Source organism: Pelobates fuscus, chromosome 1, assembly GCF_036172605.1.
Source record: "Pelobates fuscus isolate aPelFus1 chromosome 1, aPelFus1.pri, whole genome shotgun sequence".
In the NCBI taxonomy this organism is placed as follows: Eukaryota; Metazoa; Chordata; class Amphibia; order Anura; family Pelobatidae; genus Pelobates; species Pelobates fuscus.
The window spans coordinates 265269019-265290524 of NC_086317.1; the positions used below are offsets into that span (position 1 = coordinate 265269019).

At 40.5% G+C, this 21506-nt stretch overlaps 1 protein-coding gene across 1 annotated transcript in view; it reads right to left on the reverse strand.

The window, feature by feature from the left end:
- Positions 1 to 21506, reverse strand: part of LOC134612698 (multidrug and toxin extrusion protein 2-like) — an 84921-nt gene that overhangs the window by 42327 nt on the left and 21088 nt on the right. Inside the window, exons 8-11 of the mRNA XM_063457126.1 lie at positions 19200 to 19297; positions 11473 to 11586; positions 4072 to 4139; positions 3204 to 3312 (exon numbers count right to left, since the gene is read on the reverse strand). Coding sequence (XP_063313196.1) covers positions 3204 to 3312; positions 4072 to 4139; positions 11473 to 11586; positions 19200 to 19297 — 389 coding nt within the window. The remainder of the gene's footprint in view (positions 1 to 3203; positions 3313 to 4071; positions 4140 to 11472; positions 11587 to 19199; positions 19298 to 21506) is intronic.

Here is a 21506-nt window from a genome sequence, read left to right on the forward strand (position 1 = left end):
GCTTTTTTGTTTGCCCATACAAACCGTATTATGGTTTTCTGCAGAGTCGTCAGATATTGTTTAGGGATGGGGATTTGAAGAGTTCTCAATAGATATAGCAATTTTGGGAGTAGGGACATTTTAAATGCTGCAATCCGCCCATGCCAGGACAGAAAGTCCTTCTCCCATGATTGGAACGTTTGTGTGAACTCGTCGTGACATTTCTCATAATTTAATAATGTTTGAATAGTTGTTGTGTCAATTTAGTGATGTGTATCCCTAGGAAGGTGACAAGGTCCTCCATCCGGTCAAAATGAAAGGATGATCTCAGTGGTCCCATGATATGCCCAGGTATATTGATCACCATGGCCTGTGTCTCCGTTAAATTGAGTTTGTAGTAAGATATGTTGTAGTCTTGTATGCAGTCTAATTGGTTGGCTAAGGAAACTTGTGGCTGCGTCAGGGTCAGAACTATATCATCCGCGAAAAGGCTTATATCCTCTTGTAGTAATTCAAATGCTATGTTTTTGCTTATAAAGATGGAAACTCCTTTGTACTTCGTTTGTCAGGTAGAGTGATACTGGGATGTGGGAAGTTTGCTGAGAGGATGTGAGGGTGGACATTCTTTTTGAAGTGTGTCTCCTGGAGGCACACAATGTCAGCATCACTGTGTCTTCGATCTCTCCCCAGAAGGTGTCACTGCACTGGAAGGCTTAATCCCCTTACATTGTGGCTATAGATTTTTATTTTATGGTGTCAGGTATGGAAAGTGTTTATGTAAAACCCGCACCACCCCCCCTCACATCAAGCTGCTTTTTATGCAACACATGCATCCCTTCCCTTCGTTCTCATTGTCTCGCCAACACATAATTCACTACCTCATGGGATGAGGTAGTGAATTATGCTGCGCTAGGAGGTGCCCGGTAGGGCTATACATTACATTGTGTAACTTACTCTTAGTGACTAATGTCGGGAAGGGAGCATAAACCATACCTATAAATATGTACAGAATAAATCCTCAATTACAACTAATATTTGTGAACTCCAGAGAGCAGTTTGTGATGATGTGCTTTGAAGTGTTCATTTTCATTTGCGTGCTTTTTATCACTCCTGAGGTAGGCGGACATTGTTATGAGTCCCTGGTTGCTTGACCGGCTTCTTGATCCCCAATTCGTTCAGCACTCGTATGCTATACTCAGGGGTATTGAAAGCGTTGAGAGTTCCATTGCGTTGGACCAGGAGTTTGGTCCGATACCCCCAACTGTATGCCACGTTGTTTTCTCGGAGCAGTTTATTAACTGCATTGAATGGTTTCTGTTTCCTAAGCATAGTGGTGGAGATGTTGGCAGAAATTAAAATTTTCTGGTAGGTGGGAGGCAAGTCCTTCCTCGTGCTGCTGGACTTTAGGATCAGCTCCTTGGCGTGGTAATAGTGCATTTTAAGCACAATGTTTTGGGGTATTTCATTGGGTAGATACTGCTGTTTTGCCACTCTGTGTATGCGGTCTACCAGTATCATATCTCGGGGTAGACCTGGCATCAGCAGATGGAAGAGAGCATTGGCGTACGCTGGCAAATCTAGAGGGCCTATTGATTCTGGCACATTTCTCAAGCGTAAGTTGCTGCAGCGTGCTCAATCCTCCATGTCCACCAATTTTGCTTCATACTTGTCCATCCGTACCAATAAATCTTCCACGCGAGTGGCGAGACTATTGTGGGCCTCCGCGCGTTCCTCCATTTTGTTTTCGAACACTGAGGTGCGGGTTTCCAACGCCTGGACGTCGGACCGGACTACCGTGAATGATTGCTGCAGTGTCATCTGTAGTTTAGGTGCCATATCATCAAACACGGCCTGTAGGTGTTCTGGAGTAAGTATTAGGCCTGGTGATTCCGGGTTTGAGGCCTGCTCCAAGTCCGTGTCAGCACCATCTTGGGAGTCTTCACATTGTTGAAGGGATTTTGAGTGTCCCTGTTTTCAAAAAAGTTCAGTTTGTCTTGCTTTTCGGTCGACTCTCTTGCCCTTGCAATGGGACAGGTTTGGGATAGCTCTTGCTGTGTGTTAGCAGGTCTCTAAGCTGCGGGAGGGCCAATTTTCTGTGGAGCCAACACATCCTAACACTCGCATTCACGTCCTGGACATGCCCCTGCATCTGAAGCTTCGTTTGTTTAAGAAATATGGGAAATGCCATTCTAGTCAGAACATTTTCACTGTATCTTATCCATCCGGGGAAAATCGAGAATACTATTTTGTAACAAACCCAGCTACAGGGAATACTGTGCTTGCAGAATACAAAACACAAAACAAAACAAAAACGGCTATAAATATTTTTCAGGTTTTTCTCAAAATCCCTCAGGAGTTTCAGTTTAATTTTTATCTAAAATATATGCAGTGAAAATCACAACACTTGGAGTAAAATGCTGTTTTAACTATATACCACTGGTTCCTAAACTTTATGTTGAAGGCACCCTTAATATTTCAATATTTTCCAAAGCGCCCCAAGTCAAAACAATTTTCTAGGTTGTAGCGCAGTTACAGAAGCTAATCTTGGGAGGGGCACTGGTATATTATTTAAAGAAACAATGCAGGCACAATAACCACTACTCCCAGAATAAGTAGTAAAACTTTTTAAGAACAGTTTGTTAACTTACCTTGGATCTGCTGGGATTGGGGCTGCAGTAGGGGATAGCAGCAGTAGTGTGTGTGAGGGGTGCAATATGTGTGTGAGTAGTGGAGTGTGTGTGAGGGGTGTAGTGTGTGTGTGTGATGGTTGCAGTGTGTGTGGGGTTCAGTGAGTGTACATGGGTGCATTGTCTTTGTGAAGGATGTGGTGTGTGTGTATATTTTTTTATTAAAAATAATTATTTTCATATTTCCCCTCTCCCTGCTTACCTTTACCTGGGATGGTGGCAGTACTAATCCCTGGTGGTCCAGTGGGGAAGCTCTGGCAGTCCTAGTGGTGAGAGTGAACTCTAGCCTGCAGCTCAGGCTAGAGTTCACGCTTGCGCGATTCAGAGCATTGCCTTGGTAATCGCGCCAAAACTCCGAACTCGCAAGAGGAGAACCTGGTAGAGCTGCAAGTTAGAGCTCCCCAGGGTCCTCAGTTCCCAGTGCTATGATCATAGCACTGGGGAAATATCTTGCTGCCCCCTGTGTGCACACAGTTTGGGAACCGCTGCTATATACTACAAAACTTTACATCTGCAAACTTTGATATAATCTCCTACCTGTGCATATATAAGAAACTTTAGTAGCAAGCTTAGCTTGGTCAATATCTCCGGCTCCTAAAGCATTTCCCACTCTGACACTAGCAGCTGACGAAAATCCATTTAAAATCTGTTAAGGAAAAGACAATGATCAGCTCACAAACATTAGTCTGATTCCAATTTATGGTTTTCAAGAAGGTAGTAATGTAGTCAACAACATAAGTATGCATGCAATGAGCTTAATAAAATAATATCTAATTGCAAAGTTATTTACATCTCTATTTATTTTAGTAAACCCATGGCAAATCTATTATTAAAGGGACACTATAGTCACCAAAACAACTTTAGCTTAATGAAGCAGTTTTGGGGTACAGACCATGCCCCTGCAGTCTCACAGCTCAATTCTCTGCAATGTATTTAGAGTTAAATCACTTTAGCTCTAGTCACACCTCCCTGTATATGAATAAAAAAGCACAGCCTTCCTAAACAATTCATGTAAAGTAAGATCCAGTGTTTAAACTTCCTTTATTGCACAGTCTGTTTAATCTGGAATTTTTTCATCTCCTGCTCGGTTAATAGCCCTCTAAACCTTATTTGAGATTAAAGTTCATTTTTTAGAGCAGGAGATAAAACACCTGCATCTGAGTCACAGCCAGGGTTTGTGTGACCAGGGCTGCATAAGCAAACATTTTTTAACGAGAACTATGGATATAGACTTGAGCTGGGAAAAGTATTTGGCATCAATAAAAGTACAGCATATATGAGTATCCAATTATCCAGTAAATCTGATTGATTGCAAAATACTTTTTTTGATTGTTGAAATGTGTCTAGGCATTACAATATTACTAGCACTAAAAAAAGCTAGTCATACTTTTATTAGAGCTCTCACCGTGAAACATGCAGTGGACACCTGCAGCATTACAGCCTGGGCTCCAAGCTCAACCACACTTATAAGACCTAAATGAAAAATAAATGCTACATTGTTACATGTAGAAATACATATGTATACATATACAGGGCATACACATATCCGAGGCGCCAGGTTGTCATGGAGTCTAGGAATTTTTGTCCTGGTGTCTGGAATTTGTCAGCCCATTCAGCGGGGAGGGATAATGGAGCCAGTCAGCTGAGGGATAGTGGAGGTGGTGGGCTATGTGAGAATGAAGCTGGGTGGCGAAGGAGCTGCAATCTTTGCTCTTCTTGCTCTGCTCTCTCGCGCATCTTGCTGTGATGCCAGGTGCCGATATAGGACTCATTTTGAGAAAAATGCATTGCAAGCTTCCATGAATAATGGTACTCCATTGCATTATGTAATTGTGAGACCACCATGTTTGATGGATGTGAGACTTCTGCAATGCACTTTAATGAAAATCTTTGGACATTTCAGTTACTATTTTCTATTGACAAAAAATTGAGAACTCTTAGCCCATGCTTTACATAGGTCTAGTCAGTTTCGTGCTTCAGCACTTTTAAATCATAATCAGCTTTCAAATGTCACATTTACCTGAAACCTTAATAGAGAAATATACATCTATCTAAACTGACTTATTAGTTTTAATTGCCAGAGAAAAATCCCAGATTTAATGGTGCCACTTATTAAAAATACATTTAAGGGGGCGTGGCCAAGCTCATGGCGCGGACGGTCGCATGTAACTAGTGCTCCGTTCCAAAAGGCCCAAAACAGCGTTATTGACTAGCGAAACTAACCAGTACTCCTCAACAAACCTCAGACAAGATGTCCCAAATGAAGGTAAAACAAAAGCCCCAGGATAAAGGAGACAAAAACGCGTTCTTTGGAACAAAACCGAGGATGTCCAAACAGGCCGCTGCACACGAGAGCGACCAAGATGGCGAGGGCGACGATACACTGCCTCTCCACACTGATCCGGCGGGGAATCTACCGGTCACACAAGACATACTGCAAAAGTGCCTAGATGCAATGTCCAACAAGTTCCTGGACAATCTAAACAGGGCGCTAGCAGAGATCAGAAAAGAAATGCGCGATTTGGGTGACCGCACTGCCAAAGTGGAAAACAAAATGGACGAATATGCAGAGGCCCACAACGATATGGCGGACCACGTGCAGAGCTTGGAACAACAACAGCACCAACTTCAATTGAAGGTAATGGATCTAGAAGACCGCTCACGGCGACAAAACATAAGATTCAGGGGCATCCCTGAAGATGTTAAATATCAGGACTTGGTAGCATACCTGACGGATATTTTTCAAACCATGTCACCGGACTTACCAGCCGCCATGCTGCTAATAGACAGAGCACATAGGGTGGCAAAGCCAAAATTCCTACCAGCCGAAGCACCCAGGGATGTACTAGCTAAATTGCATTACTACCATATCAAAGAGGAAATAATGCAGGCCTCAAGGAAACGCAGAGACATGCCGGACAAGTACAAATCCATCCAGCTCTATTCAGACTTATCTGCTATGACACTTCAAAAACGCAGGGAATTTAGAGACATCACAGAGACACTCAGAACACAACAAGTACCGTACCGGTGGGGCCACCCGGTCCGCCTCATGATCCAGAGGAACGGAGCGATCACTACAATTATGTCCCCGGACGAGGGCAGAAAAATTCTCAGATCCTGGGGGATGGCAATACCCCAACAACCCGGAAAAAACTCCACAACTCCGAGGTTATCGCCAGAATGGAAGCGGCAGCGCAAGTGAGCCTTCCCCGGGCACACCTGATCACCGCAGCAACTATTATATCGAAAGGGTTTGATAATATGCATATACACAAATGTATTGTTGATTTTGTCGTTAGGTATTATAAGTTTATGTTAACATGCGGATAGGACCTGTAATTGCCAGAATTTGCTCCGAGATAGTTGCCAGCACGAACACAGACCTGCTAATGGGGGCGCAGGCTCACCTCGATTATCAGCCTGAGAGCAGTTAACTAGCACAGGTTGCAAGAGAAAAGTACCAGGTAGAATCATTATATATTAACTGTGAGAAGATACAAGACATAAGGGCATCTATTACATACAGGCCCACCGGCTGACATAAAACTCATGAGGACAATGATTTATAATGCAGGTTATAGACCAGGAGTCACTAATGCACCAATGCTGGTAGCAGGATGACTTTAGTTAAGTGAGGAAGTTAAATGGAGCGGCAAAACAGACCGTAGAAAGGACTACACGTATAACTTAATACTGTTTGAAACAATAGGTTATTAGGAGGTGATTATAGTAACGCGAGCTACCACCCAAACTTCTGGGGAGCCGCGATAGAACCGTTAAATGTTGAATGTAGAAAATATGTAAATTATATTTGATATGGCTGAATGTGATAAAATTGTTACAGAGGTGCAATGATACATGCATGTACGCTAGAGGAAACAATATTAATCTACAGGGGAGCGGGAGAAGCAGATAAAACACACTGTACCGATGACATCATGCCTTGACAAAAGCCCGCATAACCTACAAAGAGGGACCCCTAGCACAAAGTGTAAAGGAGGAGGATAGTAGGAGACCTTAGATTTGGAAGATACCAGCCTCGGCCAGTATCTGACAGTTAAAAGATTAATTTTTGAGTCACCATAATAACAAGGGCATAGTCGAAAGTTGACACACTGAAGATGGGACAGAAATCCCACCCCCACAAGGTTACGTGGATTAGTAACCAAACCCGAGTTTGGGTATTAGTGGTGACAACCACCGTTATGTTTCTTCCCAGTTACCCCCCCACAACCCTCAAACCAGTATCCAACACCCTTACAGCCTCAGTAAACTGTTCTAAATATGCCCATGAACTTGTTCACATGCAAGCGAACGTAGCACAGGATAATGTGAAACTCAGAGATAAAAGGTATAGGAGCACCAGCCTCCCAACCACAACCACACCCAAAAACCGTAAGAATAGACTCTGCGGGATAGACAGCTCCCACACAATGAAACCCCAATATGAAAATATATTCCCATAACGTAAAAGGCTTAAACACGCCGTACAAACGCCATTGCCTCTTCCGAGCATTAAAACAAGAGGCAGCCGACATTATATGCCTCCAAGAAACACACTTTAAAATAAGCCCGAATCTGAGACCAGATCTATTCCCCCATCAATACCACGCGACCACAGGACACAAATCCAAAGGAGTAACAATACTAATCAGCAGTAAAATAGCATACACACACCATGACTCAATTGTAGACCCTTTGGGCAGGTACATTATCTTAGTGTGCACCATAAACAATAGTTTATACACCATTGTCTCGGCCTATGCACCTAACGCAGGTCAAAGAAACTTCCTACATCAGCTACTACACAAGATCACGCACTTACAGAAAGGGATGTTAATCCTATGCGGGGACTTTAATCACATTTTAGATCCCAAACTGGACACCACAGCACAGTTGGGCTCAAAAGCAAAGAAGAAACAGGCTCAGACATGCAAGACTTATCAAAAACTGCTGGAGGGCCACCAACTGTACGATACATGGAGAATACTTAACCTGCAAATAAAAGACTACACATACTACTCAGCCCCACATAAGACATACACACGCATTGATAGATTCCATGTCCACAGAGCATACCTAGACCAGATACTTGATAGCAACATCAACACAATTAGCTGGTCAGATCATGCGGCTATAACACTCACAGTTAAAGACCAATATGACTACAAACATAGGAGCCCATGGAGACTCAATGAATCCTTATTACAGGACCAAACTTTTACCAGGCATCTGGAGGAAGAAATGACACAGTATTTCGACACAAACTACACTGAGCAGACTGAAATAAATATAGCATGGCAGGCACACAAATCAGTTGTTAGGGGCTTGCTAATACGAAAAGCAGCGCAAATCAAACGAAGCACCCAAGCACAATGGATACAGTGGAACACTCAATTGACCGACCTTACCACTAAAAACAAAACGTCACCGACAGACACACTACAAGCCCAAATCAAAGACATACAGGATAAACTTAAGGAACACACCCTAAAAAGAGTGAGCTACAACATACATAGACTCAAACAACAACAATACACACAGGGTAACAGAGCCAGTAAGCTACTAGCGTCTAGACTTAAACAAAGAGTAACCAATAGTAGAATACCATACATAATAGATCAAAATAACAGAAAACTTCTGTCCCCGGTGGATATAAGCAATGCCTTCGCCTCTTACTATGGAGGACTCTATAACTTAGAGAACGAAACCCACTTAAAACAAAGGGAGGAAGATATCCGCTCATACCTAGAAACCACTCCGTTACCTACTCTAACACCCATACAGATAGGAGATCTAACAGCTCCCATAACATCACAAGAAGTCACAGCCGCAATTAGAGCGCTACCGAAAAACAAGGCACCAGGCCCGGACGGCTTCTCTAACATATACTATCAAAAATTCCAACATATCCTATCACCTTACCTCACACTGCTGTTTAATCGGGCCACACAAACAGGTATGCTCCCAGAAGAACTACTCATGGCACATATTATCACCCTCCCTAAACCGGGCAAACCTCCAACACACTGCCCTAACTTCAGACCAATTTCGCTCCTTAACACCGATGCTAAACTGTACGCCAAAGTGCATGCACAAAGGTTAAGTAACATATTGCCCCACCTGATACATACAGATCAGGTGGGCTTTGTAGCTGGGAGGCAGGGATCAGATAACACACGTAAGGTATTGAACCTGGTGCACAGCATGAGAAGACGGGGGATCGGAGGCCTCCTGGTGTCCCTAGATGCTGAGAAGGCCTTTGATCGCCTGAGCTGGTCCTTCCTGCAGGAGGTATTAAACAAATTCGCATTCCCGCAACAATTTATCAAAGTGATCAAAGCCTTATATAACCACCCAACAGCTAAAGTGGTGACAGCCGGATTTTGTTCAGATACCATTCAGATCACCAATGGAACGAGACAGGGGTGCCCGCTGTCGCCTCTATTATATGTTCTGGCTCTAGAGCCGCTAGCAGCCAAAATTAGAGAAGAAATATCCATAAAAGGGGTCCGGTTGGGAACCAATGAATACAAATTAAGCCTATTTGCGGACGATATCTTTCTGACATTGACAGAGCCGTACATCTCACTCCCCAACCTCATGAAACATATAGAACAATATGGGAAGTATTCTTATTATAAACTCAACCTGACCAAAACGCAGGCTATGGGAATTAATATTAGAACACAGCAAATGGAGATACTAAAAGAGAAATTTACATTGGACTGGCGCACAGACTTCCTAACCTTCCTAGGCCTGAAAATAGCAAAAAACCCGATGGATTTATATAAACTCAACTATTTAAACATTCTTTCGAACTTTAAAGATACTCTAAAAACTTGGGAAGGCAAATACATCTCATGGGTGGGCCGCATAGCGGCGGTCAAAATGACACTGTTACCGAAACTCCAATATCTCTATAGGACTCTACAAATACCACTGCCCGATAGTTTTTTTCGTACGATCCAAACCTTACTCCTTAGATTCGTATGGCAAAACAAAAAACTGAGAATAGCCACAAAGATCTTACAGAGGGACACAATCGAAGGAGGCCTGGGATTCCCTGACATACAAATGTATTATAATGCAGCAATACTTCACACAATCTCGCAACTATCACCACGACCCGACCAGCCGCAATGGCTCCAAATTGAAACTCACTGGGCTCAAAACTCCACAATATATTCATATCTATGGACTCCAAGACAGTGTAGACCCCCGACGCACCACTTGCTCCCCACATCCCAACTGCTACTCGAAATATGGGACTCAGTGTATAAAAGGGTAACAGCCTATCACCCATTTCCTTTAGCGACCCCAATGGAAGTAATGTCAAAGACAATACCTACACTAGATCACAAGCAGTGGCTAGAACACAACATTAAGTATATTGCACAGCTGTATGACAAGGGAGAGCTCATGCAGTTTCCAGTATTACAGAAAACATACAATCTCCCGAACCGAATGCTATTTCCATACTTACAGCTTAAATCTTATCTAGCAGGTACCAAACCTCAACCACATGCCCATACGCAACCCCTGACACTCTCTAGCTTTGAGAAAACATGCACAAACGCGCTACCACCCAAAAAAGTGATCTCAATGTGCTATAAAGCCCTGATGCAATCACAACCAAAAACAAAACTTACATATAAACAGGCTTGGCACAAGGAACTCAACCGCACAATTAATGAGGATAAATGGGAGAAAGCTTATTCATCGCACCGAGGTATCACATCATGCACTGGCCACTTAGAACTCCAAAGAAAAATATTATATCGCTGGTACCTGGTACCTGATAGAATACACAAAATATGGCCCCAAACATCCGATAATAAATGCTGGAGGTGCAAAGACGAGGTGGGAACGATGTTACACACATGGTGGACATGTAATAAATTGATCCCCTTTTGGCGCAAAGTCACGCAACTCATTCAACAATCCACAAACACTGAAACAGAGCCCACTGTTGAGACGTACATCTTATTTATTCCCCCAGAGGACCTATCTCGGGCCCAATGGGCAGTAACCTACCACATACTAATATCAGCAGCAACAGTGATAGCCAGGCTATGGAAATCACCTACACCACCAACCCACCACGCTCTTCTCAATCAAATTAACACTAACTGGCGATACGAAACGATGTTTGCACAACAAAAAGGAATGAACCAAACTATGGTAAAAGCTAACTTGATGTGGAAAGAATACTGGGAGCACACACAAACTAAGAACACAAAACATGCAGAACTACTGGTCTAAGGGAGGCTTAATCACAACTCATAAAGGCAGTGTACATTGATTTGGGGAGACCAAATCGAGTGTAAATACAGAAGGGCATAGCTCAAGAAGGGTTTGAAAGACTTATTCTTTATATAATGTTAAGTAACTGAGGGCAACCACCCCACACCCCCTACCCCACCCCACCCAAGTCCCTGCACAAATATGGTAACACTTATGTGAACTGAGACAAATACTGAAGAAACAATGTTTGATTAAGATGTATGATATGTATACTATACCATAATGTTCCTACCGTTACCCCTTTTTCTTTTCTGTACCCCATATTACCGCAAAATAAAAATTGTCAAATTGAAAAAAAAAAATACATTTAAGGACTTCATTTAACCTACTAAAGTCCTGAAATCAATGTGCTTGTGGCACACTTTAGGATAGCTCGAGACAAGGTACGCAGTTTAAAAACCACTGCCATAGAGATTCTAGTTGAGCTATATCTGATGAATCCTTATTATCATTATTTAACTAAAAAAAAAAAAAAAATCATTGTCTAGATTCTAACCTGCAAGGAAACCTCCAACTTCGTAACTCAACCATTCTACACACAACATCAGCAGGCATGGAATCGCCAGACGCATAAAAGCTCCCCATTCTTGGAGACAATCTATGGACCATCCTGAAAAAAGGAAAATAATGCAGTGAGAAAAAGAAAATCAGGAAAATCTTTTACAATACAATTCATTAAAATCTGTACTTATGCATTAAAGTGTGTGCTTGACCTATAGTAATTTACAAAAGACATCAGCTCAATATAGAGGTGTATTTTGTATTTATGTATAAAACATTTTACATGTTTAGTAGCCCATTTACTCACTTTAAATGCCTTCAGTTTCTTATGTATGTTACACTACTTGCATAATCATAAAGTTACAACAAAAGAAAAAGACTGATGCTATGCCGCAAATATAGAAAGAAGAAACAAAAGAATGGGAAATGGTTTGTAAAAGTGAAGTTGGCGTCAGCAGCGTATGTTCTAAATGGTTTGTGTATTACAATTAGATAATGTGCAATTCGTTTCGGTACTAATTTAAATTCGGCAATTCGGACATTCGGATGCTTCCGAATTGCGGAAGTGCCAAACAAAACTGCCAAAGTACCGAATTGCCGAAGTGCTTCGGATTACTGAAACGTGGCAAAACAGGAGAGGGAGGGAAAATTAAAGGAATGATGACAGGAATCTAACCCTCACCCTACCCCTAACTTCAACCCCAAACCCTAGCAGGGGTAGGGTTAAGGGGTAGGGTTAGGGTGTAGGGTTAGGCTTAGGGAATTGCCAAAGTCCCGAATTGCCAAAGTCCCGAATTTCGGATTGCCAAACCGAAGTCCCGAATTCCCGAATTTCGGAAGTGCCGAACCAAATTTTTTGCCCATGCACATACCTAATTACAATTAGTGTATATTCGAGAAAAAGTTTTGAGACAGTATATATTGCTGATGTAGACTCAAAGACTAGAAAAAAAAACACAAGTCACCCACAAACTCAAGTGTACTCTCATGTACGGAGAGCATATTTTATATTGTTCAGATTTTATCAATGATACCATAAAAATTTATTAATAGAATTATTGTTTGTCCCATTTCCACAGTTATTGACAGAATATGTGCTTCAATACATTGATCTTGCTTCATTTTAATGTTTTTTACTCTCACCATAAACTTATGTCTTGTGGCACTTTAAAGGGGAACTATCAATTCTCTAGAGTTTAAACTGTTGCATAAAATCTAAAAAATTACCTGTAACGTGTCAATGTTTTTCACGAGATGCTCGGTTTCCTTTTAAAATTTTATTAATAGTTTAGCAAATTACATCTCCATACAATACAGAGCCAGGAAAACCACTGCAAATGTAGAGAAGAAATAGAAACATTGTGCCACCTTCTCCGCATGCTTTATCTGTGCTCACTGTCTGCAAAGGACAGAGCTTGAAGTTTGGATTACTACAAATTTTTAGGCCTCATCTACATTGAACAAAATTATAAATGCAACACTTTTGCTTTTTCCCTCATTTTTCATGAGTAAAACTCAAAGATCTAAGACTTTTTTCTAGGTACACAAATGGCCTACTTCTCTCAAATATTTTTCTCAAATCTGTGTTAGATTGTGATGGAGATGGATAATCTCCTTTGCCGATATAATTCATCCACCTCACAGGTGTGGCATATCAAGATCCTGATTAGACAGCATGATTATTGCAAAGGTGTGCCTTAAGCTGGCCACAATAAAAGGCCACTCTAAAATGTGCAGTTTTACTGTATAGGGAGGGTCCGGGGGGTTCGAAAACCATTCAGTATCTTGTGTGATCCCCCATTTGCCTCACACAGTGCAATACATCTCCTTCGCATAGAGTTGATCAGGTTGTTGATTATGGCCTGTGGAATGTTGGTCCACTCCTCTTCAATGGCTGTTCGAAGTTGCTGGATATTGGCAGGACCTGGAACACCATGTCGTATATGCCGATCCAGAGCATCCCAAACATGCTCAATGGGTGACATGTTCGGTGAGCATACTGCCCATGCAAGAACTGGGATGTTTTCAGCTTTCAGGAATTGTGTACAGATCCTTGCAACATGGGGCCATGCATTATTTTTTTTTTATGTTTACCTTAGGTTTCTCCCTATGGTCTACTTGGCTATTTTATGTAGAGCATTCCTCTCTGTTACAGTACTCCTGTCTCTTTAAATGTCCTGTGTTAACATCAGTCTTTTTCTTTCTACAAGTTGAGCTCCATCTATCCCCCACTACTTTGTGGGGGATTCTTTGCTTAGACCCTACTTATTTCCACTCTGGGTAGGGCTAGACTCTCTGTATATACTTTTTGCATATATTTTCTGTATTTTGTTATTACTATTTTTGTGCACTGTGTATTTGGATTCCCTCTCATGCCTAGTTATAATTCTTTTTCGTTCTCAGTATTTTACTTTATTATATTATATTATATTATGTACTTGATTATATTTTGAGCTACTTTCTTATTGCATTATAATAGGGCTTACACCAATTTAATGTTTATATGACTTTTTAAGCTTTTCTTTTTGCTCCTATTGAGGAATATATCTGTTCTCAATTGCTTTGCCCTAGTTCGATGCTTTCTGATCTCCTAGGCAGTCAGGAGATCAGTATAGACATAGACATATAATACCTAGATGCCGCATTGACCGCTGTGGTGCGAGAAATGCGGGCGCCATTTTGGACCGGTCGTAAAAAGGAAAAAAGAATATTGATTACTAATTTTTCCACTAATGAATGGATGTTTTTCCTATGTGCAACATCTAATATGTACACACTGCTGGGCAGCACTCTTCATGTGCTAATCCTCAATAAATGTAAAGATGCTGGATGTAGATGTAGACTTTCCAGTATACTAAAATCTCTATAAAGCTATAAGACATGTTTACAGACAATTTACACAGCAGTTCTCTACATATACCAAATACTGGTTAGTCACTGTTGGTACACATTCCTTCCCAATAGCCAATGACCAGGGAAGGGGGGGTTACAGGGAGCAGATATTAGCCTGCCCATTAAAGAGGTTCTGCAGCAGCTCTGAACATATTCCATATACTGGTTAGTCATTGTTAGTACACATTCCTTCCCATTAGCCAATGACCAGGGAAGGGGGGGTGGGGGGAGGGTTACATCTGAGGAAGCCAAAATCATGTGGGTAAAACGCGTTATGTAATGAGGGGGAGGAGCCAGGATCCAGAAAAAGGAAGTAAGTGGAGATATTGACTTTTAAGCTAGCGTTTTCTGTGGGAACTTGTATATCACAAGTCCACAACTTGCTGAGTAAGCAGTTTTAATTGTTTTATAATAAATATATCCTTTTATACTGTGCCATTGGTGTGCTCTTGGTTCTGTTTCCCATACAGTGCTGCAGAAGAACGTTTGGTCTCTCTGTGACACCAGATTGTGGGAATATTTCCCTCTCCATAGAAGCTTATCCCTATCAGCAGCTCGCCATTCACAAGAAGGTTGTTCACTTTGTTTTGTGAATGGGTAGATTCAAGCCTTCGGACTACCGTGGATGTTCATGGGGAAAATAAAAGGATGCTGGATTCAAGATGTTGGGGTTAAACCTTTTGTTAACGGCTGAACCCCTTAAGGTAAGTCATGTTTAGGGATCTCCTTGCACCATAATAACTGCATTACAATAAAGTTGTTATGGTGAAGAAAAAACAGGGTATATAGGCGCTCGCTATAACATAAAATAACAATAGGGGCTGCTGTATACAATACAAGGATTCCCAAACCTTGTGTTATGGTGAAACAGAAAATATAAAATATGGCGTATACTGCGCCCAAAATATTATACGTACATACACCTCTGCGAGGAATAGTTGGTAAAATACCTCGAAATAATAAAACAGAAAAAAATAATAGTGCAATACAGTATATAACAGTGTAAATATTTGTGCTCGGTAACTGTAAGAAAAACACTCACATACGGTAGAGCTATATAAGAGCTCTACTTTTTTCAGCGTGGACGGTATAATCCCCGTCTAAGGATACAGGATGGTAAAGATGGTATTGGTCCTCCAAATGCGCAATGGGGATAAAAGGGAAAAACGCTCTGATGGTGTAGAAAGTACTATAAAATCAGGGTAATAGGATAAAGTAATGTACTTACAATTTCTAGAGCAAGGACCTGCTCTAGTTTTCACAGCATGGGTGGTACTATCCCCACCTAAGGATATGATGGCACCAGGTAGTTAACAGGACATAAAAAAGTAATAGTATAAAATAATAAAAGATAAAAGTCTAAATGTATTAAAATAGACTATTTATTATAAAATATAGCATATATATATATATATATAGGTACAAATGTCCAAAAGAAGGGGGTCCCACTTGACGCGTTTCGCCTCTCCAGAGGCTTTATCAAAAGTGTGGGGTGGTTCCTCAATGTCCTGTATATGTATGGGTGAGTTGATTGCAGAACGCTACCTGGTGAGTCTTTCTTCCGGTTTCGTGATGCGTCCCGGAAGTGATGTGGCAGAAGAGGAGGCGATCAGTGAGTGCTGGCCTCGATTTGCGTATCACTGTGGACCGCACGCGTCATAACCGGAAGTGACGCGGCATGTTCAGAGTCTTTGCGGTCACATGTCTTCTGTTTGGAACGCACGCATCAAAACGGCGTGTGTTGCGTTCCAAATGTAAAGAACCTATATCTCCCATATAAAAACATAGGGAGATAATACAAAAGGGCGAAATAAGTATAAATAAGCTAATCTTTGTGTTGGTATAACATGGGGATGATATGAAACATCATATACAAACATGATCTGGGGAGAGTAACAGATACACAATAATCATAACACATATCTAGAATGTCTATTGGTATATGAAGCCATATATATGGGCTATAAATGAGATAGGAATATATACAATAAGATACATCATTATGTCTGATATATAAATATATAAAACAGAGGGACAAACTAGCAGCAGATATACAGTGCAAATAGATATGGTGGGTATATTGTGGTAAGAGAGGAGGAGATATATTGCACAAAGGAGAGGGGAGGTTTAACCCTAAGGGTATAAAGAGATTATAAAAATGAATATAAAAATGAATATATGAATATAGCAATGATCATGATAATAATATGGATAAAAGGGGAGTAATTAAAAAAGGGGGAGGGATTAATATATATAGTAAGGGGCTTTTGGTAAAAAGGTAAAAATATATTTAGTAAATTTGTAGAAGTTATAAAAAGTTATATAAATCAAAATCAATATTTAATCCTTTAGGGTGCAGGGTATCTAAATAGTATACCCATTTCATCTCTGTCTTTCCAATCTGTTTAATGATATCGCCGCCTCTCCAGTGTTTATTGACAATTGCAATGCCCGTGAAAGTAAGCAGTTTAGGGTTATTATTATGCATGCAAAAGTGAGAAGAAACAGCGTGGTTGGCAAAGCCCTTTTCTATGTTTCGGCAATGCTCTGCTATTCTAACTTTAAGGGGTCTGATAGTTCTACCGATATATTGAAGCCCGCATGGGCATTCTAACAAGTAAATTAAATTTTTGCTATTGCAGGTAATAATGTTTTTAATATTGTAAATTTTTCCGGTGTTACTGGATCTAAAATCGGTAGTTACTTTAGATGTTAATTTAGTTTTCTTGCATGCTTAACAACAATTGCATTTAAAAAAGCCTTTTTTTTGTTGTCATAAAGTTATCTGTTTTCTTTGTGTCTGTTTTTGTAAAATTTTTTGTAATGTGCATCTTTAGATTGGGGGCACCTCTAAAAATTATTTTTGGTTTGTCGGGTATAATATTACCTAATACCTCATCTTCTTTTAAAAGGTGCTAGTGTTTATTTAAAATATATCTAAGTTGTTTGTTTTTATTGTTAAAATCCATTACAATAGGTAGTGTAAAACTTTGTTTAGCGTCTTTCTTCTTTCTGTGCACCAATTCTTTCCTATTTAAAACCAAAGTCTCCTTAATAGTCTCTTCTACTTTAATATCCTTATAACCTTTTTGTATAAATCTTCTCTTTAGCTCATATGCCTGTTTGTTAAAAATCGGGGTCTCAGAGCAGTTCCTTCTGAGTCTTAACATTTGGCTCTTAGGTATGTTATCGAGCCAAACTTTATTGTGGCAGCTATTGGTCTTTATATAGTTATTAACATGAACATCCTTGAAATGGGTTTTAGTATGTATTTCATTATTTTTGATATATATGTCTAGGTCAAGATATGTCACTGTTGAGGTGCTAATATTAGCTGTTAGACTGATGCCCTCGTTGTTGGTGTTAAGGAAGGATATGAACTCATGTGTTGAGGACACAGGGCCTTTCCATATGAAGAGGAGATCGTCAATGTATCTCACATAGGCTACCAGGCTATCCACCCAGCCATGCCCACTCCAGACCATGCGATCTTCCCAATCGGCCATGTAGAGGTTGGCATAGCTGGGTGCAAACCTGGTGCCCATGGCTGTACCAGTATTTTGTAGGTAGAACCCGTCCTTGAACCAAAAGAAATTGTTTTTCAGAATCAGGTCTATCCCCTCTATTACAAAGTCTATCTGTTCTTGAGGCATATAGTTATCCTTTTCTAGTATTGTTCTCACTGCATTACATCCTTTGTCATGCTGGATGATTGTATAAAGTGATTTAACGTCACAAGTCATTAGAGTGTAATTTTCTTGCCATGTTATTGCTTCTAGTTTTTTAATAAGGTCAATCATGTCTTTCAACTAGGACTTGGTTTTAACAACAGATTAGCTTATTTATACTTATTTCGCCCTTTTGTATTATCTCCCTATGTTTTTATATGGGAGATATAGGTTTTTTACATTTGGAACGCAACGCACGCCGTTTTGATGCGTGCGTTCCAAACAGAAGACATGTGACCGCAAAGACTCTGAACATGCCGCGTCACTTCCGGTTATGACGCGTGCGGTCCACAGTGATACGCAAATCGAGGCCAGCACTCACTGATCGCCTCCTCTTCTGCCACATCACTTCCGGTACGCATCACGAAACCGGAAGAAAGACTCACCAGGTAGCGTTCTGCAATCAACTCACCCATACATATACAGGACATTGAGGAACCACCCCACACTTTTGATAAAGCCTCTGGAGAGGCGAAACGCGTCAAGTGGGACCCCCTTCTTTTGGACATTTGTACCTATATATATATATATGCTATATTTTATAATAAATAGTCTATTTTAATACATTTAGACTTTTATCTTTTATTATTTTATACTATTACTTTTTTATGTCCTGTTAACTACCTGGTGCCATCATATCCTTAGGTGGGGATAGTACCACCCATGCTGTGAAAACTAGAGCAGGTCCTTGCTCTAGAAATTGTAAGTACATTACTTTATCCTATTACCCTGATTTTATAGTACTTACTACACCATCAGAGCGTTTTTCTCTTTTATCCCCATTGCGCATTTGGAGGACCAATACCATCTTTACCATGCTGTATCCTTAGACGGGGATTATACCGTCCACGCTGAAAAAAGTAGAGCTCTTATATAGCTCTACCGTATGTGAGTGTTTTTCTTACAGTTACCGAGCACAAATATTTACACTGTTATATACTGAATTGCACTATTATTTTTTTCTGTTTTATTATTTCGAGGTATTTTACCAACTATTCCTCGCAGAGGTGTATGTACGTATAATATTTTGGGCGCAGTATACGCCATATTTTATATTTAAAGTTGTTATGGTGCCTAGAGTGTCCCTTTACTAACAGCTTACCTTTCCAAGTCTCCAAGTGCAGTTTTCTCCAATATATGTAGGAACAAAGCAGAAAACACATCATGATCTGAGAAATAGTGTTTGCCACAGCAGAGCCTCTAATATAAAAATAAATCATGATAGATAATTATGACTCAGAACTCTCTCATACACTCTTACTTCAAAACTATGATTAGACCCACCGAATCCCTAAAGAAGACATTGACCAACTTTAGCAATAAATGCATGTGATGAGGTATAACTTAAATCAAGCAGAAAATGACAATGAGTATGTTCACCAGGAAGCTGAGCATGATAACTATTAATGTCACAGGGTGTAGATGATGACCTATTGATCATCACTGTCAGATTTGGATTTTAAGCATTTGCCCAATGCTCAAACATACACCTCTAAATTTAAATCTATGTATCTACATACAAAGACACACTAACATTTAAACTCACAGAAACTGCAAACAATACTACACTGAATGGATAGACACATTATCGAGTTCCACCTGGCAGAGCATTGAGAAAGCTGTGTGATAGCTGATGAATCTACCTTTTGGCCAACCTTGTGTTTTAGAAGGACCAAATATTTTCTTCCACTAGGGCCATCTTTTATTAGTTCCGCCACAGCTTCAAACAGTTTCCACTCAATAAAATTTTTGGATTTGAGGGGCCATGTAACATACTAATGATCCACTTGGTTTCGCTGGATACATTACCACCCAGTATAGCAAAGCAACCAAGCTTAGTTCTAATAGCAGACTGAACATATGATTAACATAAGAGCAATCAGGGTCACAGCAGGAGATACAACTGTAGCAATATAGTAGCCAGATTGTGCATTAATTATACGATCACAAAGTGACCATATATTGAAACAGAACAGATCTTTATATATAGTCAGGATCATGATTAAAACGACACTATTAGCATCAAAATAACTTTAGCTTAATTGAGTGGTTTTGTGGTTTTGGTGTGTTGACTATGCCCCTACAGTCTCACTACTCAATTCTCTGTCATTTAAGAGTTAAATCACTTTGTTTATATAGCCCTGGTCACACCTCCCTGCATGTGACTTACACAGCCTTCCGAAATACTTCCTGTAAAGAGATTGATAAGCTTCCTTTATTGCACATTTTCTTTAATTTAGAATTACTTATCTCCTGCTTCCTGTGTGTGAGTAAAGTTCCATTAAAAAACAGAACAGGAAAAAACTGTAGAAAACTTCTAAGGTATTGAAAGTAAAATCATTTTTCATGTAGGCTGTGTGAGTCAGCCAGGAGAGATCTACCTAGGGATGCATCAAAAAGCTAATTTAACTCCTGAATGGCATAGAAATGAGCAGTGAGATTGTATGACTCTCTAGTAATGTAAGGTAGCATGGAATAGTAGGTTAAAGTGCATTACCAGACCTTTGAGTGACCGGGCTTGACGCATGCCAGAATAGTAGTGAACACGGCAATGTCAGGGAGACAGAGAGAATCGTAATCAAATAGACAAGCCAAACTTCAGGGAAAACAGTTTGGAGAATGGTCAAGGTACTAGCTGGGGGGTCAAAACTAGCCAAAACACAGAAACCAAAATTAACACGCTCTTTGGTCACAACTAAGGGAAAACCAAGACAGGGCACAATAATCTGTGTATAATGGACTATAATAACCATAGAATAACCATGTGATAAGTTGGCATAATTCCTGTGCATTAATGCCACAGGAGGGTATGGAGCCATGTAAGGACTAGGAACTGTAGTGGCCAGCATCCGACTTAACAACATTGCAACACGAGTCGCTAAGAGGCGTAAATAGAGTGCATAAAGAAATGTCATGCTGTATTGGAATCCGCCATACTGACACAGTGACATCTATAAACTGAAAGGGCTTATTAAGGTTATTTCGGTGCAGGCAGTGTCCCTTTAAGAAAACTGCAGGAACCATATGATGTGAGCACATCTGATGCATAGGGACCAGCAGTTTGAATGCTTCTACATTTCCTCCAGACCATGCTGGGAACTGGCTACTTCCAATGAAAGTAGGCTATTAGGCAAGCATACAAGGAGGACATACATGTACATGTAGCATGAATTTTTCAAAGTTCTGGAGTAACAGTCTGACTGGCATCCCTTATTATTTTCACATGCCTTTTTATGATCGATTATGTTTCTTTGATTCCTCTTCTGCTCTATGCCTATTTAATGAGTGGCTGTCTATTCACATGCGCCAAAAGAACACCTCCTGCAACAGGATCACCAAAATTCAAGGCAAACCCCCCATCAAGTCGAAGCAACATATAAACATTTTACAGCGATAATAAAAAAAAACA